This window comes from Acartia tonsa, chromosome 9, assembly GCF_053477335.1.
Source record: "Acartia tonsa isolate MP-2025a chromosome 9, ASM5347733v1, whole genome shotgun sequence".
In the NCBI taxonomy this organism is placed as follows: domain Eukaryota; kingdom Metazoa; phylum Arthropoda; class Copepoda; order Calanoida; family Acartiidae; genus Acartia; species Acartia tonsa.
Genome location: NC_137268.1, coordinates 26139156 through 26163440, shown reverse-complemented (window position 1 = coordinate 26163440; position 24285 = coordinate 26139156). Strand labels below are relative to the sequence as shown.

The 24285-nt window shown below is 30.9% G+C and overlaps 1 protein-coding gene across 3 annotated transcripts in view; it reads right to left on the bottom strand.

Moving 5' to 3' along the window:
* LOC145328637 (uncharacterized) overlaps nucleotides 1-24285 on the bottom strand; it is a 96232-nt gene that overhangs the window by 33791 nt on the left and 38156 nt on the right. For all 3 annotated transcript variants that reach the window (XM_080172395.1, XM_080172396.1, XM_080172397.1), the window contains exons 3-4: nucleotides 20883-20923; nucleotides 6912-7007 (exon numbers count right to left, since the gene is read on the bottom strand). In XM_080172395.1, the coding sequence (XP_080028521.1) occupies nucleotides 6912-7007; nucleotides 20883-20923 (137 nt within the window). The remainder of the gene's footprint in view (nucleotides 1-6911; nucleotides 7008-20882; nucleotides 20924-24285) is intronic.

Here is a 24285-nt window from a genome sequence, read left to right as displayed (position 1 = left end):
TATAGTATTAATGGTAATGAAAATCACGACAGCTATTTATATGGACATAAATACATTATAGTCTTAAACACAAGTTGTGCTTTAGAGCTGTGACGAAAATAAATTATATGAGATTTTAGGATCATGAAAGGAAAACAAAGTAGTAGGTTTCGTCGTATTTTCACAGTAGCTTTTCTCCCATTTCTACCCCTGTGGGGTGGGGGAGGGCTATAACCCTTGAAATAACCTATCAAAAGCTACTGAGAAAATACGACGAAACCCACTACTTCGTTTTCTTTCCATGATCCAGATTTTTTTAAAGACATGTTAGGAATAAAAAAAACTTATATGAAAATTTGGAGAGAAAATTTTTCATATAAATAAAGTTAAGTTTAGATAATAAAAAATATAAATTTCTTAAAATACAAAAATCAGAACTTTGTACGCTGTTTATTAGATACTTGTTTCTTGATGGTAATCAAAAAATCGTGGAAACCCTAATTTTAACTTGCACTATACGCCTCATTTAACTTGTAAATGAGTGTCTTAACCCCCCCTCCCCCCCCCCTCCCCACCCCCTAAATGAAACAAAAGCAAGTAAATTGCACCTGCGCTATAATTATAATTGGGACCAATTTTAAATAATGGCTCTATGTAAATGGACATTAAAATGCTTATTTTTATAATTTTAATATTAATTGCTTTTTGGAAGCAAAGTTAATATGGATTTATGATATGTAAGTCCTGCAAGATACATTTTAAAACTAAAATTTCAATCTTAATTTTTAACAATATAATTTTCTCCCTTGATAATTGTTTTCTTTTCATTCGCTTTGTTTACTATTCTTGTTAATTTGCATTGTTTCTTTCAATTCTTACAAATGATTAAACGTCTTTTTTCTATTAAAAATTTAAGGACAATAATATACAAAAGTTACATACATAAGTATATCAATATCTAATTTAACATAATTTAAATTAAAGCATATCAAAATTTAACTTTAATTTAACCATTGGAGCTTGACATTACAATTTAAGATTACCTAATAATTACATTCAGGGGTAAGGCAGTTTTTAAGTACTCCATAATGGAAAAGTCCTATCAGCGATTGTAATTGACTTTATTTTTTTTTATGTTTGTGTGTAAATCAAATCTTTCTTCATTTGTATTCAGTGGCGTGCGGTACGGGTGTTAACATACCCCGTGAAATTTAAATTGGCAAGGGCTGTCTATAATACGATACAATAAATAATATTTTCCCTTTATATGAAAATTACTATTTTATTCAAAGATTACAAATTTTAAGCAATTTACTTTATCTTTACCCCTGTATTTACATTTTCAAATACTTATTTATATTTCTGGTATTTGTATGCCAAATACTGTAATTAAAATCATTGTCATTTTAATACAAAATATCACCGGAAACTGACTTTTTCAAAATACGTATTTTACAGTGAGGGAGTTGACACGTTTTACAATAACGCTTTCCTATTCGTTAGTCTAAAATCTTTGGGGACTTTTATTAGATTTTGAATGGTTGGTTCATGAAATTTGGCATCCAAACGTTTCAACCACTAATTGTAATCTATAGAAGGGGTAATTTTGTGTATCATTATTGGGGATGTACAACAATTTATCGGCTATGTCTTATCCCTTTAGATCCCTGCCTATTTTCTACAATCCTTCTTTTTCTATCATTAAGGTATGTCAGTATGTCTATTTAATAATATTACCAAGCTGTTTTAGATCTTTGGATTTAATTATATCTAGATTATTTGGACCATGGAAAGAATACGAAGTAGCGGGTTTCGTCGTATTTTCACAGTAGCTATTCTCCAATGTCTTGTCCCTCTGGGGTATTCATTAACATTTGTCTAACCTAACGTAACCTAAAATAACATATCAAAATCTACTATAAAAAAAGACAAACCCGCTTTTTCGTCTTCTTTCCGTGATCCAATTATTTATTTATCGTATATATGAAGTTTTTCATGATGTAAGTGATTCTAAGTGTTATTTAATATGTTATAAATTAAAATATATGGTTATGCTTAATAAGCATATTAAATTAATATTATGCAAGTGTTAAGATGACTGTTTGTGTGTGTGTGTGTGTGTGTGTGTGTGTGTGTGTGTGTGTGTGTGTGTAGGTGTTTATTGATGCTTATAATTAATCAAGCATAAAGTTAGATATTTGTAGGAAGTGTCTTTAAATTTTTGGTGAGTGGTGAATTGATTCAACTTTTTGTACTGTACGTACAATCTATAACATACTATGTATAAAGAATATAATAATTCAGGTATCTTTGTTGATCTTACAGTAAATAAATTCAAATAAAAACAAAAGTATTCTTTCGTATTAAAATTTATATACAATACAAAAAGTTTAATTTCACCAAATAACTTTTTCAAGCTTTTTAAAGTTTGTTTAAATTATAAGGAATTTGGACTTGCAGGCTTAAAGGCAAGTTATTTAAATTCGAAATTAAAAAAAAAGGGGATCTAAAGGGATCCGGATAAGACAATGGACGATAAATTGATTTACATCCCTTAAAATGATACAACAGAAAAAACCTACTGTATAAAAGAATAAGAGGTTTGGACTAACCAATCAGAGAATTTAATAAAGTTCCTCATCTGTTAAGCCAACGAATAAGAAAACGTTATTATAAAACTTTGGGGACTAGTGTCCTAAATAGCCCAATGTCCCCTCCCTCCCTGCACAAAAGGATACTTTCTACACTACATGCAATTGTCACTTAAATAATTAATCATTTTCTTTGCAAATATCAAATATTCTCACAATTTCAAAATTATTATTTAAACTTCCATTGATTAAATGAAAATGTTTTTTTATTAATCGTCTACGTTCCCAGGTGAGCTTGAAAGCTTTTCAAAGTGTTTCAAAAATTTTATGACGTCACATGGCTGATTTTTTTAGACACTTTGTAAATCTTCTGAACAAAATCGGTCAAGAAGTTGTCATGATCTTAAGCATCATCAAGCTTCTTCTAAGATTTAAGCTTTAATTACATTTAATTAGAATTATTATCTAATGAAAGCATAATACTATTGGTTGGTAAATTATGTAATTATTCTTGAACTATATCAACCTTGTTTAAAGCTTAAAATTATTTGTTTCAGTTCTACAATAAAATCAATATTTCAATTGCAAAGCATTTTAGAAAAATTAAAGAAAATACTATTGTCAATATTATATAGGAATTTAAATTATTAATAAACAATATCTTTTACTAAAAGGCAAATGTTATATGAAGAAAAGTTAATCTTTAAACGATTCTTGGTATGTGATAGCTTTATTCTTATATATTTAATTTTAGATATAAAACCTACCCCATGACTACTTAGGCCCAAACCCTAAGAAACTATGGCTAATCAATCAATCAATCAATATATAAAACAATAATATTATTTCCTAATCAATCAAGTATCAAAATTTTATTATAAATAAAAACAAGTATTAATGAATCTCAGAATAGCGAATGTCAAGTATGAAAAATTCTATAATGCTTTTATCAAAACGATAATAGGATCATAGAACATTGATGTTTTTCATAGCATAACTGACAGACCAACGAACCAAGAACTATAAATACAGGATGCTTATTGATATGTGGATTATTTACAAATAAGTTCTACTGTCAATTTTAAACAGGAGCCAAGAAAATCATGTTTCTCCTAAAATATTATAGACAGACGAACATTTCGAATTGAAGAGTAGCCTCGCTACTAAATTTATAAATTGCTCTGCGTTAACTAAATTGAAACCTACGAGCTGACGCAAATACTTTATTGCTGCGCTACTCAACATATGTAAAGAAAATAAATTATTAAAAACTCATCAGTTTCTGATAAATTGTTTCAAATTTCTCATCCATGTAAAAATTTCCTAATATTAATTTTGCAGTATGTTAAAAAAATTATAGAGTATACTGTATTTTTATAATATATGATTTTTAACAAATGTTTCTTGATTTCTTTATAATAATACTGGAACAAGGACAATTATTTCCATTTAAGTAGCGCAGCAATAACAAGATTCATTTTGAGATTAACTGTTTAAAGTTTAAATAAAATAGCCTAAAACCACCACAGAACCTAAGTGAAGCTTACATAAAACAGAAAATCCAATCGTTTCAGTTGTTATTGAGATCTTAATCTTCAGACAAAAAAACTTACTACTTTATATGATAGGATAGAATAATTGTTTAAATAAAAAACTACTTCAAATCATTCGAAAACAATTTATAAGATATCAACTTTCTTTTAATTCAAGCATAAAAATCCTGGATAAACAATCTATTTGCAACAAAATACAGGAATATGACAATGGAAATCAAAAATTCAATCCAAATATTCCTTCTACCCATGGTAGCTTGAAAGATTGGAGTATACCCTCGTAATTTTGCCATTGCCTTTTACCATCCTGATGAAATGAAGAAAACAGAGTTGATTGCTTCAATTAAGATTTCACTGTATTTTATGCCCTCTAACTCACTTTGTCCGTCAGTCATCGCAGGCTATATGTTGTACATACAGCTGTTTGTAGCGAAGAATCTCGTTTTCTACCCAACTGATATGATTCTCCTTTACAGTTTGGCTTCTCATTGATCTAGCGAAGGTTTACAACTATTTTGGGAGAGGGTACTTAATCCGTCCTAGAAAAGGTGCCACTAATAAATAACATCTCCCCAAAAGAATTTCTTTTCGAAGTTCTCCCGCTCACGACCCTTAAGTGCCCCTAGAGGGGTCTAGGGGCGTAGCCACTAGTTGTTAATGCTTTAGTTTTAATTCCATTGAAATAAAACAAAAACATTATGTTCAACTATATCAGGCTATTTCATTGAATTAAATTATAAAATTGCATGAAGCTATGAATGTTTAACATCCTTGTTTAAAAGTTTTTCTAGCTGCAATTACAAGTTGAAATCGTGGTTTTTAAAACAGAGAACAAATTCATCTGAAGTCCTAAGCCGTGAAGTTAACATGATTATTCAAAAGTATTTTTTTCTAACATATAGAAAATAGCAAATTTTAAAGAGCCAATATTTATTTTAAAGGTTTGTCTGCTTTGTAATAAAGTCCGTAGGCCTGACTCTCTCTGAATTTTTAGGATCATGGAAAGAAAACGAAGAAACGAGCTTCATCTTCTATTTCTAGCCCCTGGGGAGCTCTAACCATGCGGGGCCTAGTTCCTAACCCTGCGGAGCAATTACCTAACCTAAAATAACCTATCAAGAGCTACTGTGAATAAGACGAAATCCGCTACTTTGTTTTCTTTCCATGAACCAAATTTTGTTGGTGCAGTCACTACGCAGTTTATTTTGTCGACATTCAATAATTCAAAGCCCTTAGTTTTTACAAATCAAGCGATTTTTACATTCGGGGGAATGTAAAAATCGCATGTAAGTTCCCCATTTACATTTTACCCCCCCACCCCCCCTCCCCTGTAATATTAGGCGCAAGGGTAGGGGCTGAAAAAAAATCTTATTGATGTGTGATCTATAATGCTTTTAAATGTTACAAAGCATTTTTTATTTCCATCGAAGATTTCTCTAATTTGCTGCAATGAACCCACAATATTTTTAGAAAGTCAATGACCATTTGTATCTAGCACCTGTGTTTAATTGTAATCTTGTATGTATGTATTTCTTTACATCTTTTAACATCTAAATTTTTCTAAATCCAGTAATAAAGTGATAATTTTGTTAATGAAAAAATATTTTTTAACAGGGTGATTGGAACAGCCGCGCAAATTACATAAAAGTATCATAGAGTTGTCGGCTTCCAGTCTGGATAGCTCACATCAGAGACATAAAAAATATTACTACTGTTATGTCAGGCGTTTGACATTGATAGTATGAGATGTCTCATATAAGTCGCAAATGTTACCATGTACCGTTAAGATTTCCAGACAAATATTGCGCAAATAACAGGTTGGTCGTCTTTTTGGTGTTACTTTACCAACTATCCAAGCGTTTGGAGATAAATGGAGAGACTGTTAATTCTCCTTAGATATTATGGCTGTTGGATCAGGATCATAAGTGTTATGGACAGCAACATCGTCATTTTATTTATCATATTTCTTTAACTTAACATGCACACACATTCACACACACACACACACACACACACACACACACACACACACATACATACCTACATAGACAGACGTATGTATACATGGTTTTTATGTTAACAAATTGTAAAATTATATGTGAATTGTGTGTTAACAGCATAAATTAAAAATACGGTTTGGTTTTCAAATTCACGTTTTCCTTCAACGTGCCTTGTTGAGCATAGAACCACCACCAACCCCCCTCCTTTAATTTTGAGAAAAATTGAAAATTAGGAGGAGGAAGTTTTTCGTTTGTTTGTTAGGTTATATTGGGTAATCGGTCGACAAGTAGGGTTAGCGCACCGAAGGGGCTATGCAAATGCATCCAAAAAAAATTACCACCCCTCAATCATTTTCAGTGCTCAACAGGCACTTTGTGGGAAAGCCCCGATTCATGCATGAATTCATTTGGATGACAAACATATTTTCGTTTACGTCATGAGTTAGGTAAAAGAAAACTACAAACTACTTTTTTGAAAAGATGTCTCTAGTATCATTATACTGCATTTCAAATTACTGTTCTTTTTCAAATAATAAGTTATGCACTTTTTCTAGAAGACGGTTTCAATCAGAGCTCAGCAGCTGCGCGTCAGCCGACTGAAAGAATCAGAGAAATCAACCTTTTAGAATTTTAAAAATCCGCTGGAAGTATTAACCAAACCCAAATATGGCAATCATTATTTTCGAAAATTCTTATAAAGCTTCCAAACCAGTTTAAATTTTTGGCTTCCTCAAAGCTGACACGCGAATGCCAGGCAATGGTTTCAATAGCCGTGAGTTAAATGTTACCTGTTTTTCACATGACTTCTATTTTCATGCATAGATTGGGTCATTGTTCTTGCGGGGCTGCGGGATAATTGACTGCTACTACGGGATAGGCCAACCCTAAAAAATAAAATGATAAGCCATATAGGAGGATAAATAGATACACATAATGCCAGATCGATAAATATTTTGTTTATCTTACGATGCTACAAGATAGATTAGTGTAAATAGATATTAATAGTTAGATAGATTTTTAGACACATAGCCATAAAAGGTAGATCGTAAGATATTTGAAAGGAAATAGATTTTCAGTGGGGTTGAATTAAACAGCAATGAGGAATTACACAAATCTAACTTTTGTCGCAAGGTTACTCTCTGGTTCACTTTGTCTGTCCGTCATTTTTAAATATAATTTACCACATATTCTCTTTCTTTTGAACATCTGCGCTATAACTTTATTTTTCCGTTTATACATCTATGATTTTATGTGATTCGTTACTTATGTAATTTAGGAATTAGGAATTACAGATAGACATATAAAATCACGAGTTATGGGGCTGATTAAAGTTAAGATACAGTTATATCCTTCACTAATAACTAATAAATTATTGTTTGAATAACAAGGATAAAACCAAGGGTCTAAAGGGATTAAACAATGTCCGATAAATTGTTGTACATGTGCAATAATGTCACACAAAATATCCTTTCTATAGATTATAAAAAAAAACCAACGAATAAGAAAACGTTAATATAAAACTTTGGGGTGTAGTGAAATAAACTAACCATTGTCCCCTCTCTCTCTCTGTGATAAAATACTGAATATTGGTATTAAAAGAAACTTTCAGATAGTCTGAATTATACTCATTATATTCATTAACTTTAATACAGAATTCAACTTATCTAAACTAGAAGTAGATTCTAAAATCAATTAAAATTTAACTTCAAAGTAATAGGACGTACAAATTAACCAATTATACAAAAGAGCAGCTACGCTGATTATAAACAAGTCTCTTGATATCATTCCCACTCTGTACTTGGAGTTTGCCTTGCCATTGAGGAGTAATAAATTGTATTTATGAGGTACAGACTGACCACGCACATTATAGAGTATCTACGCTGATTATAAACAAGTCTCTTGATAACCGTCCCTCTCTGTATTTGGAGTTTGGCGTGACATTGAGGTGTTATGGACTGTAAAGCTAGAGGCTGGGTATATCACAACCAATAGTTTTTGCTAAACTGTTTGATTAAAGTAAAAGATAGAGGGGACATGAGCTATATATAACCCTCCCCACATGGCAGAGATCCTGTCCCGAAATTGTATTGGGTATTGAAATCAGTTAAAAGCGTCGGAAAATAAACACAGCCGAGTCCCTACAAATGAACACAGCAATTTGCTAGCTTACGAAAAGGATGTCTGCCACTTGGGGCTGGTAATTGTCTGAATTATCTATAATTCATAAAAATTAAGAGAGATTTCAGTGCTCGATAGGCACTCCGAGGGAAAGCACCTCAATTCTTATGGTATTATTATCTTAGATTCTTTAAATTATAAAGTTTATATTAAAGGTAATTATAGTAAAACCTCACATTGAAAAGTAGAAATAAGAAATTTTTAACATATATTTTCTATTTTGTTAATTCAATCCATTGACGTTTGTTAAGGGAGTTTAGAGGGTTGTCAACAACCCCCTTAAAATTTATATTTTTAAACCTTCTTTATTTTTTTTCACCCCCTAATGGTTTTACATACCCCTAGTGAATCGTTGTGCGCACCTTTGATTCATGTTCTAGTATGTAATTAAGATGTAATTAGCTGTTTAATATTCTCTCCTCCCACCCCACACCAGTTTACAAAGGCCTGAATGGTCTTAAGGTGTCTGGTTAAACAGATAAAGATAAATAAAGATAAACTCACAAAAGTCCTCATAAACATTTACAGGGAAACCTTTTAAATAAAATGATTAAAAACTGCGGACAGACAAATATTCTTGAAATCAAATGCGAATGTGAAGACTACGTGAATCATCTTTAAGCTAACAATTTCAACTGTAATTTTTGTGTATAGTCACATTATATATCAATCAACTAGCGGTTGCACTCTTAGCATTTAAGAGCTCGGCATATAAACGATAGGGAAAGCAAACTATATAGCCTAAAACCATCAAAATGAAATCTAAAAATTAAGTAGCACAAAACTATAGACTGGGATCTATATGAAGCTTCCATAAAATAGAGAACTCTATCGATACAGTAGTTATCGAAATCTACAGACAAGAAAATGGTAATATTTTATATAACATGATAACTTACCACAGCATTTTAATATGTTATATACGTTTCAATGTTTTGCAGAATACATTTCTAAATATCATCAGTAGATGAAGATTTAAAAGCTTCCTTAATTAAAGTAACAATGTACTTTAAGATTGTAGGAATAGCGAACACTATGAGACCAAAATTATATCTGATTACCCTGTTATACGCTGGTGTTAATGTTATATAAACACACAATTATCATTGAGATTGTCGACCATCCACTTTTAATGAAAGTTTTAAAAACAAAGGTTTTTTCCAGTGGTGATTTCTCTTTGAAGGGAGGAGGTACCCTACCCCAATATAGTTAAATATTTATAAACCTTACTAAGAAGCTACACCTGTAAAAGAAAAGCCATATTGGTCCAGCGATTAGCGAGTTCAATCAAGCTACAGACATACATCCTATCACTTTTATAAAATGAAAACTGTAGTTTAATTTTAAAATTCGCCAGAAACAATGTCAACACAACTTTTCGGCACTTTGTCGGCACCACGGGGCTAAAAAAACTAGTTTTAATCTTATAATTGTACATTCTATATCCGCAGAAAGCCGTTTATAATACGATACGAGAAATAACTATTCTCGTATTCATTCGAATCCGGTGGATAGGAACCGGTTCTCATGCATACGAAAAAACTATGTCTAGCATCGTATTATATCCAGTTTTCTACGAATATAGAAATGTACAATCATAAGATTAAAACTAGTTTTTTTAGCCGGTGCCTCCGGCACCACGGGGCTAAAAAAACTAGTTTTAATCTTATAATTGTACATTCTATATCCGCGGAAAGCCGTTTATAATACGATACGAGAAATAACTATTCTCGTATTCATTCGAATCCGGTGGACAGGAACCGGTTCTCATAAATACGAAAAAACTATGTCTAGCATCGTATTATAAACCGCTTTCTACGAATATAGAAATGTACAATCATAAGAAAGCGGTTTATAATACGATACGAGAAAGGCTTTCATTTTCATGAAAACTAAGATTTATAATTTACATATACTTTTTTTTAGAGATTCATTGTTGTTTGATCTTAACTTGGACAATGAAAATATTTATAAGGCCTGTATTTACTTTTTGCAGATTTTGTTTGCGAAAATTCATTTATAAAAGCTCAAACAATAAACAAATTTTTAGACAATTAAAATTAACTTTATTTGTCTAAGCACAAATTTGAAGAATAATTGTCCACAAACACGTAAATGTAATATCATGTTTAAGGAGAAGACAATATAAAAGAGTTGGCCCTATGTATTAATTATAATGGCTTCTCCCCTAGCCTCTAGGGGCTCTGTATTTGAATTACCCATAACACCTACCGCAAGACTTTAATTCAGAAAAAAAGACTAAAACCATCCAAGGAGTTACATAAAGCATTTTAAAAAAGATACATTCAATCAAAAGTAATAATTAAATGTATTATAAAGGGAAAGGACATTATGTTGATATTAACACTGGTACCCAAGGTTTTGTAAGTCAAATTCTCAATCGTTTGCTTAAAAAATTTTGGTAAAAACCTTCAGTGTCCAAACTTTTCCACAAAAGTTTAAATCTACATACAGGGTAAATTAGTCTTATCCCTTAAGATTTCTGTAAACTTCCACATTTAGAATTTAAAGTCTATTTAAGATGTATTGAAGTATTTACATAGGATTAGTATACTTAGGCTGCAGAATTAACTAGCAAATAATACTGATTTAGTGATTATGGTAGGATTTACTTTAAGTATGTTTGTATTTGTAAGCAGTAAAATCATTTAAATTTAAATAATAATTCATAATTTGTTTTAAACAACTTTTGATGTAATTATCTTTTAATACACGGGAAAATTTCTCTTGGGTTGGTGGGGGTAACCACCCAAACAGTAGTAATAAACCTTCCAAGGAACAAGCTCTACAGTAAAGAAGTTAAGAATCATATCGGTCCGGCGGTTAGTGAGATTCTTCGGTACACACAAACAAATTGACAGACTCAAGACATCCTGTTACCTTTATATACAAAATAAACTGTCCTACAGGTATTCCTTAGTTATTAAGTAGCTGCACTTCTAAAAATATTTTTACAAAGTTTACAAACAAGGGCGTCAACACTAATATTGAGGGGTGTAGCAAATCTTAAAATTTAATCCTTTGACATATTTCAATCAAATAAATATATGCTCACCTACATTACAAATCATTCGATGAATATCTTTAATTCGATTTTAAATTGAATAAAATAAAATAAACCTTAATAAACCAATATTTGGTATTTTTAAAAGTTTTTTTGTTTTAATACTTTTTTTCTAATCAGAAAGACAATTTGTTTCAATCAAATGTTGGCTTAAAAACCAACAATGTACTAACTATTCAACCAATTATTTATTTCTAAAGAAGATTTTGTTTATCATAACGATGTACATCAATTGATCGTCAATTGTTTTATACCTTAAAATTCCTGATCATCAGCAAAGCTACTCCACACTTAACATATATTCAATCAACCCACTCCAACCAACGACAAAATCCTGTACACGTCAATGCTATTAAATCCTAAAAATGCTTTGTTGTTAATACTGGTTGTTGGCATCCTTGTTGAACATGCACAATGCTTTTACCAGATTCTAACGTCCAAACCTTATCCAATGTACATAACCAATTTAAGAACACAAAAGATCATTCAAATATGACAAGAAGTTATATTTACTTGGCTTAACGTTTAAATAGAAACATAAAATATTAAATTTTTAGATGTTGAATTACTAACAGTGAAATGCCTCCTTTTTTGCCCCCCCCCCCCTCCCTCAAAATGTTATTCTTTACAAAATACAATTTAATTCATATTTTTGTACGTAAGTAAAGCACCTGATTAAAATCAAATTTCAATTTCAAGATACTTAACTTATGCTTCTTCTGCTACGATTATCCATTTTAGTTATATCACTTTTGAGGCTTTGTTAATGGTTAGATTCACGAATAAATCACTATGTTTTAGGAAAGCTAATGTAATTTAACGAAATCACCCCCACCACTTTCAATTTTAGTTTTAAAAAGAAGAAAGTATAAAAATTTCTTTTGTGGGGGGTAATTTTTTTCTATAGGCGATTCCTCTTGAAGGGTGAAGGTAATTTACTCCAGAACCTATGAGAGGCTACATTGTAAAAGGTTAGCAAGATCTTTCGCTACAGAAAAAAAGCTACTTTATATGATAGGATATATGTATTTCAAAAACCGAAATCTTTAAAGGATTATATTACATTTTCTTTTCCAATCGATTTGTATATTTAACTTTATTAAAACATTAAGTATGACTTGAAATGTCTCTGATTTGAAGGAGTTGCCCTGACTAAAGCTGAAACCCAAAGAAAATCTATGAAAAATCTAACCAGGTGAAATATGTATAAACTTTAGCGTTGGCGGAATTGTGCATAAAAATCACCAATGACTCGGGTATTAGATAGCAAATTTTTTTTGTGACAGTATATATTAACCATACTATCGATACAATTTTATTTTATTTCATAATTCTGGAAGCAGCATAAAGTGCAACATAAAAAAGACGTCATGCAGTACACATGACCAATGATAAGCCAGTATACATTGTAATTGACCATTGGTAAAATGTATTCTGGCCTATCATTGGTCATTTGTAATGTATGACGTCATTTTTTATTTGGCACTATAAGCTGCTTCAGCATTCTGGTGTGAAATATAATAATTTTAACCCTTATAGTCTTAAGGATCAGGACCTTCAGGATCATAACTTGAAATTTGGACATTTATGTATATTACATATAAGGGATATTTTAGTGTTTTATTGACCTTTAATGCTTTGTTAAAGTCAACAAATTTTTCTTTAAAAGAAATATCTGAATCATGGAAAGAAAATGAAGTAGTTGCCCTGTAAGTAATGAATGAAGTAGTAAATGAAGTAATTGCCCTGCAGGGTTAGGGAATAGGCTCGCAGGGGGTAGTAATAGGAGAAAATCTACTTTAAAAATACGACGAAACCCGCTACTTCGTTTTCCTAAACACATTTTGTAGAAATAAACCAACGCTTGAAAAAAAAACTCTTTCTTCCCTCCATGTTAGAATAGAAATTGGCTATAGTCAAAAATTGTCAACCATAAAAGAAACTAACCCAATTCTACTACATAAGATGCGTGACATTAGCAATAAGACTAGGAGAAGGAACAGGTGCAACGTTTACCCTTTAAGTTTTTGTTATGAAAGAGTTAGTTGTCTGTAACAGTCAGTTTGATTAGCTAAATAGTTTTGTTTACAGTTTTCTATAAATATAAATTGAATTAATATTGTGACACTCCCAGAGGGCAGGAAAAGTATTCTGAATACTAAAAATAATAAGGTACTTTTCCTAAAAATGCCTGTTGGCCAATGAAATGCCAGACTCTCCAATATAACCTCACCTAACCACCCTAAGGTAATTAAAAAACAAGTGAAATACTTACCCCTCCCCTCAATAATTTTTTTATTCATTTTAAAAGTAAGTAGAGGTTCAGGGCTCATCCGGAGCTTTGAGAAAAAAAAGGTTTTAAAGGTTATTCAAGTTTGGTTATTAATTTTAATAGATATTGATTGGTTGGTATAAACTAGTTTAATCTTTTTTACTAATAACTTTATTCTACAGATTGATGAATTTTTATATTTATGATATCGTTATAGTTGATTCATTGATCAATTGATTTTGTAGTAAAGCATATATAACTATGTATGTCCTTATTTTATCATCCATGTCCCTATCTCTGCATATTCCTCCTAAACAGGATAATATATTACATTTACACCCAAACCAATGACTACTACCTACATTTACAAATTTTGCTGGCGTGTCAACTTTCCAAGTTTTCCAAACTTGTTTTATGCACTAAAAAGGCTAAAAATTAGTTATTTTTATCTTTCTTTACTTCAACGACTGCTTAGATCATTTAAGTACTTATCACCATATTCTACATGTGTAAGGAAATGTAACAGCGTTTTTAAAAAGGTATATAGACAATGGACCAGAGATGTAGCCTGAATGCAGCAAAATCACCATTTAACCGTTCGTCCGTAATGGATAGCTCATGTCGTTAATTTAGGCATTTTACAAATGTTCTATCGATTTCAAACTAACATTGTTATTCCTGTAGTAATATAGCATGATTAGAGGGTGTAGCAACTCAAAATTCGTTACCAGAATGTCCGTACGTCCTTTTTAAACATGTTGATTTTTAACCTTTTTGACAATAAAAAATTATGTGTTATAATTGTCCTATTCATCTGATTTTTGGATAATGATTTCTTTAACAACAAGGTACATTGCTAAAACCTAAGCATCTCTATAAACAAGTCCTAAAAATTTGTGTTTGTTTTTAAACAGTATCTTGTATTCAAGGATTTTTGCAACAGATCTAATTACAATTTGTTTAGACTTAAACATTTCTATTCTACTTATTCAGTTCTTACACTATATAGTGTTAATGTTCGTTTGTCTTACTGTCTTATTTCATAGCTTTTGTTGATGTTGTCAGCTGGGTTTTTAAAATTTAACTTGTCATCCCTGTTTTACTGCACACACCTAGATTTCTCCAAAACTAGACTATCCATCTAACCATCTAACTTTTTCTTGTTGTAATATCTTATCAGGGATAAATATCTATGATAAAAACCAAATGAATGAATGGAAATAACGTTTTCATTTTCTATACTTCAGACACAATTTTAGACAGACACAAAAAGTTTTATATAAAAGATAAGAAGATGATTAGGATCATAGAAAGAAAACGAACGTGGGTTACGTCGTTTTTTCTCAGTAGTTTTCTCCTATTTCTAGCCACTACCCCCCCAAGAGAAATCACCCCTATAAAATAGTGACCCTAGTTATTAAATCATGATTTTTAGAGTCTATTAAATGAAATCTTTTATATTGTATTCTACAAAGGCAAAAAGTATATAATATTCCACTAACTCTAATTAACACATAATTAACCTAAACTTAACCCCTGAAATTAATGTGAGCGCACTAATTAAATGAATGTTCTAAAAAGGTTGAAAGATTAGACATGTCCAAAAATTGTACCTCCTCTGTGGTGTTTTCCCTAAAATGCCTGTGGAGCATCAACCCTCCTCCTCCTTATTTTCAACATAAATTGGAAACAAGAAGACTATGACTAACACTTGCAGTGGGCTCTAAGTAACCCTATTGGGCCTGTATCTGCGATGCCTTAACCTTGCAGGATTCTCAGTACCCAATATAACCTAACCTTACCCGACGAATAACTATTCCCCTACCCTTATTACCAATTTGGTTTCAAAATAAAGGGGGGGTGGGGTTTTCTTTGTTGTACAAGGCACTTTGAGGGAAAACGCCTCCTTTGTTTAAGCCACGAAAACTAGATAACCTTTATGCATATAGAGAAAAGTTATAATAGTTATTTCTCGTATCGTATTATAAACGGCTTTCCGCGGATATAGAATGTACAATTATAAGATTAAAACTAGTTTTTTTTAGCCCCGTGGTGCCGAAGGCACCGGCTAAAAAAACTAGTTTTAATCTTATGATTGTACATTTCTATATTCGTAGAAAACTGGATATAATACGATGCTAGACATAGTTTTTTCGTATTCATGAGAACCGGTTCCTATCCACCGGATTCGAATGAATACGAGAAATGTTCTTAAATAACTTTAAAACATGTATAAGAGCCCAATATCGTTAGTTAACAATAAGAAGGGAGGTAACGTATATCATAAAGGGTAAACTAAAAATACTAATTTCAGCGTTTAATTGTTAAATTTATGCAAAATCATAAGGATAATTATGTCCAAAAGTAGTAAAATTAATTATAAAATTAACAAAATAGTAATAGGTAGTGTGGTGCACAGGGGTATCAACATTCAACCCCCTTAAAATGAAAATTTGGTGGGAAGCTTTTCTTTTTTTCACCCCCTGATAAATACACTGGCTTAAATGATTAAAAAGTGTTTTCTAGAGACCCTTTGTCTTGTTCTGATCAAATCTGTAACTCCTTTTTAAAGACTTTGACTGTAGAATGAATCATGGGCTAGTTGAAAAGGTTCAGCACTTTATCAATTTTAGATCAAAGTGGTGCCATTAAAAAGCAAAAAAATGAAAGGCTTCAGAGTAAAAAGTTGAATAATGCTTTTACATTATAATTTTTTTCTAAAACAATCCCTCTCGATTGTTTAACCTTCAAATATTGATTACACAAAATAGCTTTAAACCTGTCCAGGATCCAATTACAACTAATCGTTAGTGCTTTACAAGATCTTAAATGACAGACAGACAGACACTCATTCAATTACTTATTTATTAAGGATTAATAAATTTAAATTATCCAAAAACAAGGTTGATTCTTTTATTTTATTTTTGCAGACCACTAATCAATTTTTTTGCAGCAAAGACATTTAACTGAATTGTATTGCGCCTCCCACTTAAAAACTAAACAAGTTTTTAATAATAGAGTTTTTATTAGAAAATATATATGAGACAGCTTGTTCGACTTTATAAAAATTCTATATTTCTTCTTCTTGTGGTATGTGTCAATGGGAGTTTAAATAACATTGCCCTCATTGAAACTTTTATAATTATGCTTTTGCAATCGATTTCTTTGTACTCTTTTAAATATAGAGTAAAAGTTATAAGGGTCTTTAAATACTCTAATGTTTTAATCAGTATCATAAACAACATTAACATCATATAAGGCCCATATATGTGGATATAAAACACACCCTTAAACATTTAATAAAGTGGGTTTAATTACAGACTATATAGGTTGCTGAAAATCTTGTTTTATGCATTTTATAAGCTTATTTATACTCTTCAGTAGGTGTTTCATTTTCAAGTCATGATACAATTCAATATTGGCCTTTTCTAAAGACTGGATTAGAAAATGTTTAGTGGCATATAACACATAAAAATCAGCTAAATTTCGTCCATGTTATACAATAATTATTATAACAAGCAGCTGTGCTCCTAACATCCAAGTTGTATTCAGTGCTTTGGAGGGATGAGACAGAACTATAGCATAAAACCATCGCATTACTTCAATTTAAATAACCTAGATATAAATTTGGCAAAAGCTTTGCTAAAAAGCTTTGCTAAAAAGGCTTTGCTAAAATACTAGTATAAGCTATAGCAAGTACTATTGTAATGCCAATCCTTGATTTAAATTATTGCACAACTACTCTAATTGTTGATTATTAAAATCAAGAATAATCAATTGCATAATAACAGTTTTTAATACATGGATCTAGTGCAGTTCACGGTATAATATTGTTCAAATTTCAAAATTCAGTTTTTACATTTCATTTGCCTATCCCTTATGTTTGATTTAGAATAAATTATGTTGTCGACTAATCTCCTCCAATTAGAAAAGGCATACAAACAAATACAAACAAAGGATTCAAATAAATACAAGATTGACAAGAATAAATTGTTACAAAGCAGCGCAGATGATATAATTATTTTAATGATTACAAGGATGCCAACTTCCATAAGGACAACAAATTCAGATTTATAGCAGATGTTCAGTTTCGATAAAAATGAATCAAAAAGACATAATAGCTTCCTTACTTTCAGACAAAACTGTTGTCATCTATCTACATCTCCTATGACCCATAAAATCTTTAGATCATCTGTGTACGTGTAAACAAGGACGTATATTTTACATGTTTAGATTTCGTTTAATGCTGTATCTGTACTAAGACAAGAGGCCTCTAAATGCTTTATAGGAAACAGAAGAGATAAGTCGATCCTCCACATTCTATCTAATTTTTTTAATTAAAAATTTTTGAATGTTAACATTTTCTGAGCGATTTCTCTTGGTGGGGTCGAGGTACCTTATCCGAAAATAGTTCTAAACATTTCCTGGACTTATAAGAAGCTTTACTGTAAAGGAGAATTTGGCTACACGCAGACAGACCGACATTCTATTACTTTTATATAAGGATTTTTAAATCTTACAGACAGACCAGCAAACCAAAAACTTGTAGCAACGCTACCCACAAAAATTGGATATAATAAATTTAGATAGTCTTTGTTTCTTTGAAGATATCCAATTTTAGCTTCTTAGGTATATATAGCTAAAGATGTGATATGATTGCTATGTTCAACTTTATTGCAATGCAATGCCTTTACAGGTGCGCCTACAAAAAAGTAAAGATCTCAAAGCTTTTTAAAAACATTCTAATTTTTAAAATAAAAGGTTTTTTCTGCAGCTTAAGATATCAATTGATACTGGACCGACTGAGTTTCAATTAGGTAATTTTCATATGGACCCTGGGATGGTTTTAGGCTATTTAATTTTCATTCTTTTATTTTTTTTTGAATTATATACACATTGGAAATGCACCTTGAGTTGCAAATATGTTGCAATTTGATTATGCAACTTTGCACACATAAGATAGGGTTAGGCCAAATTTAAAATAATATTTGCACGTTGTATATAAAGTGTAACTGTTTAGTTTAATGTGATTACATTTATTTTACATATGTTCTATGTCCATATTTTAAAAGTTATACAAGTAAATACATATATACATGCTAGCGGTTGAACCCCTAGCAACTAGGTACTCTGTCTTCAATGGGGTAAGATGTTGACAGAAAAATAGCCTAAAACTTTCTCATGCCTAAAAACTTTACTACTTTATATTATAGGATATATTGTTTTGTGTTGGTAAAGCAATAATTGAAATGCTCAAGGCTTCCGCTAGAACGTAATCAAGTCATTTAAGTAAATTATCCAAGGGTGAAAAAAAGGTTTCGATAAATATACAGTCTTCGTGTTAATTCAATTTCAGCTTGTAAACTGTTTCCAATTATATAACAGTTAAAATTGTTGTTATTAAAATAATAAAAGGTTTTTCCAGCTTTTTAAATAGAAAATTACTACAAAAAGCATTATAATGTTATTTGTTGTGAAAATTATTAAATTGTCCAACACCTAAAGATTGTTGGAACATGAGATATGCATAATATGGATAATAATAGTTGGGTATCTCATCATATAGTTTAATAGTATGATGAATTCTTAGGAGCTAGGTGGCGCTTTGGGTGCAAGTCCTATCCACGCCACCTTGAACATACTCTGCGCTAATTCGTCCAGAATATCAAGTAAAAAAACCCCAACACACAACCAACTTTTTAATTGCACGACATTTGTCTGTAAATCCTAACTCTGCATGGTAATCAGTTGTGCCTTTTTTGGCTAAGGCATTACCCCTACTCTAACTATTATTGTCGCGCATCTGACATAGCAACAGAGGGAACCATTTTAAATGCCTTTAGTTATGACGCGGTGTTGAGCCGAGACCGATCCCATCACCTTCCCGACGACGATGGATGTATGTGTTAAGCCACAGTCGCGGGTATCAGTTTTATAGTAGAGGTAAAAAAAATATTAAGTTGATTCTACTATGAATAATATAGGTTATAGTGTGGTAGCTATACATCTAGGTTATTAAGAAAAAATAACCTCTCCCTCGCTACACTTATTTTATTTTATGTTCCCAACTAAAAAATATGCAAATTATATCTTTCTTCGCCTCTATTTTGGGCACCACAAACAGTTTGCATACAAAACAGAAAATAATGCTAAAAATTACTAAAAATATGTTTTTTTGGTCTAACCAAAATAAATTTAGAATTGCAGGATCAAGGACATTAGTCTCAGAATAGTTATTTATCGCATCGGGACAGCTTTCCGCCGAAATTAAAATGAAAATTATGAAAAGAGATTGAAACCAGTTTAGTTAATTTTATGATTTGTATCTTAATATTCGTGGGAAATTGTGTAATTCGATGCTATACACGAGTTTTTAATATGACTGAGAACCGGCTCTAATCGGCTTTGAAGCACACTGGAAAGAAATTACTTTCCTCTTTTATATTTCTTCTGTTGTTGTAAGAAAAGACCAATAAAACTTAGTTTGGAAACTGAATAAACACCAAAACACATGAAGAATTAGTTATTTAGCTAAATATATTCTATTCTTTACAGCTTTTTCGTATAAACACTCCATATATTCGTGACAGAAAAATCAATTTTGTAAAACAAAAAGTAATTTTTTTAAAGTACCGTAGCTACTAATCTTCCACTTTAAGATTTTTTAATGTTTAAAAGTATCTTTTTTAGTGGCGTACACACGTGCCAGGGGAAGGAGAAGGCAAGCCTTACAAATTTCAATTTTATGGAGGTGTTCTAAACAGACTTCAGACTGATATAATACAAAATGTTTTATTACAAATGTTTTATTGTAAAATAGGATTAATACAAAATAAAATACACATATATCATATTTCATTATATCATAATACATATTTCTTCTTTTATTGCATGAAATTAATTTAATTTCTTTTTCTTAGCGTATCTTTTTTGTAACTAATATATAAAAAAGTGTAAAGTAACTTTGCCTCTAGAATGGGACACTCAGTTGGTTCAGAAGCTAGCTTATTCTTAATTGACAGTCAAAAAAAACCTTATTATTTTGTATAATAGAATTAGATGCTTCGCCTCTAAGGGAGGAAAGGACGGTCAAAATAGTTTAAAACCACATCAAGTACAACCAATTCGGACCAGTAAATTACGAGAACTTTAGCTTAAAAAAAATAACATTGCTACCTTATATCATAGGATGGCATAGCAACTCTTTTATGAAATAATTCTTACCCTTTGTTTCTAGAGAGTGAATCCATGACAAATGCGTGCATCTGAAATAAAAACAAATATTATATTTTATAATACATAGTAGTTTGTAGATATTGTTAGGGAAGGAGGGGACATGAGGCTGGATAATAAAATAGTACCCAAAGTTTTATTAACACGTCCTCTGATACGTTGACTTTAAAATTTTGAGTCATTTTATTTAAACTTAGTCTAATATATCAGTGTTCAAACTTTTTGATCTGTCTTAGTCAATCAACTATAATTTTTAGTATCGAATCTACTTTACAATAATTAAATTTGTCTGTCAGACATTCAGTCCGTAACGGTAATTTCTCGGCTGCTAAAAAAGATAGAAAGCTGACATTTTAAACAAAAATAAGTCTGTCTGACGGTCATGTTTCAAAAGAAATAAGACTTATTATTGAAAGGTATCGTGATTTTCTTAAGTTTTTGCATAAATCTCTTTATCCTTTCTTGGTTACGACAACTAAGCATCTCACTTTGTCTGTTGATCTATTCCATGTTATTTTGCTTCGATACTTATAGATGTTGTCATCCTTATTTTTCTATCTATGGTTTAACACATTTCTTATTGATAAAGTTACACTTGACCAAGCTTATTAAAGTTTCGCTAATCATTTCTACATGATATCTGTACACTTGACAATCAAGAAATAATATCATGTGAGATATGAAAAGTGACGTCATAAAAAAACGCATAAAAATGAAGGATGAAAAGAGAAGTGAGAAAGGAAGCCCCTAAAAAAGACTATTTTATGACGTCACACATGATACTTTCCGTATCTTCTATATTATGTACTTAGTACACCGTGTTCCAGAAAAGCCAAAAAATGACAAAAAATCATAGAGAGTGTATATTTTAAAATTTTGATGAAATTTTTATTTAAATAGCAATAAGTATCCATATATCTATTAATATAATGGCGAAATTTTAAATATCTCCATCCTGACTGGCACAGGATGCCAGCAAACCTGGCAGGGTCATACAGGTAAAGAGCAAAAATGTTTTGTTTGCCTTAAACTAAGCATTTTAAGTTACCAAATACTAAAATATCTTATACTAGTACATACCAATATCAAATTTAAGTGTTTAAGTCAATTTCAGGGTCCAGGTATGATCCTGCAGATCCTGATCCCTCAGAAATCTTAAAACAGCTCTTAAGACCGCAATTTTTGGCCTGTAGACATCAAATTTTAAACATAAGCTTTTCTAACAAGTATGAATGACCTACTGAAATCATATAAAAATCTGCCGCCGTTTTCCCGCCGACCGCCGCCGCCGAAATTTATATTTTGAGATTTCTAATCTAAAGTTAACATACAGATGAGCATATTTCTTATTTATTTTCTGTGTGTATATGTAGGGAGGGAGGGGACAATGGGCTGTTTATTATAATTGTCCCCAAATTCACCAAATAGCATTTTCTTATTTGTAGGCATAACAATTTGCTGGACTTTTATTGAATTTTGATTGGTTGGTTTATTAGTTGAGTGTCCAAACGTTTCAATCACTAATTGTAATTTATAGAAGGGGTAATTTTATGTATTAGCATTGGGAATGTACATTAATTTCCCGGCCATTGTCTAATCCCTATAAATCTCTGATATGTAAGACTTTCATTTTATTTTGAATTTACTTGAAAGGAAGCATTTTCTATCTTAAACAATACAAATTCTACTTGGTTTTTTTTAATAAGTATGAAAGCACCTTTGGAAAAAGGTTGCATTATAAAAGGGTGAAGGGAGTAAATAATGCTAACGAATTAAATAAGAATATATATTTGAACTAGGAAACGACATTAAAATTTTTAAACTTCTAGCTTTAATGGGTTCAGCCCCCCCAATAAAAAGGTAAAATGGTTCAGATAAGAGCCTAGACATTTAGGGATAATCTTTATTTAAAACTTTTCTTTACTTTTAGTTTAAATGAATATGTGTTTTAAATAAATAGAAAATAAATTACTTTTATATCTTAAAAAATTGTTATTTTTTGATGGACCCAGTATCTTTAGGGCTTAAAAAAACGGACTTCGCATACTTTCGCATACACAGGGTAAAGTTCTCTGATATTATACATACATCTAATATCACCATGTAAGAGGATTTGCTTGCGCTCTTTTGCGCTTAAGAGATCTGGAACCAAACGTAAAATTTTCATTAGAAGAAAATTGTCTATTTTACAGAAATCGGGTAGGCTAAGAAAACCATCTACAATTACAACAAAAAATGGAGATTTGACTTCTTTTAAAGGCTAAACGTATAAATTATTACATACTGATTCCAAAAATATATAATACTTAAAAATAGCTTTAAAAATAAAGGGTCCACACTGATTTGAAATGTAGTTTAGTTGACCTTAAAAATAGTTGTTAACAATGATGAAAAGGAACTTAATTCCATACCTCTGGTATAATTACACATAAAGGTTTTATTTTTCATAGTAAAGAGCTAATTCTTTCGGCTTTATTTCCAAAAACTTGTGTATATTACTAAACAATTGTTTAAAAGTGTATTTTCCAAAATGTAAAAAACGATTATTTGTCACTCTCTGGAACATAGTGTAGTAGTTCATTAAAAATGTTTATGGCAGAACTGTATACTTTAGTACAGTCATAATAAGCTGCGATACTTATTACTATAATTTTTAGAGTTCAACAATGAAACTATACAAGGACAGTTATGTCCATTATATAAAAATGTGCAAACATTGTTTACTTTTGGTTAAGAAAGTTATTTTGGGTACTGGATAGCCAACAGGGGTAGGGCCCCTGAATCGGCGAGGCACAGAAAAAAATCCACCCCTCTAATTTTTAATTAATTTCTTAAAATATGGGAGGAGAATCAATGGGGATTCAAAATATGGGAGGGGGTTCAAGGCACTTTGAGGTAAACCACAACATTTTTTTATAAGGTGAGATAGATTGTCAGTTTTTCAATAGATATAAGTTTGTGATGTTAGATAGACAGATAATAACTAACTTTTCTGATAGATAAAGTAATTATTGAATTTGTGATAAATAGATAGTAACTATATTGATTGATGATTCGCTAGTAACATTTAATTTTCCACAACTCTAACTCTTCAAGGGTGGATTGCATCACTATATGCTATTCCAGTTGTTAATAAAAACAATAAAATCATAGTATGTAAGAGACTAGCCAAATCATTTGAAGTACTGTGATTTTGAAATATTAAAGACTCTCGAAATATCATATGTCAGTAATAAGTATATATGGATTTAAAAGGAAACTCTGTTACTTTAGCAGTAACTCCGTAGTCAGGTGTCAGCATTGAAGTGTTGAAGGGGAGGGAACATTTGACTGTAAATTACATTGGTATCCAAAGTTTTATAACAGACTCTCTCATTTGTTCACCTAAAAAACT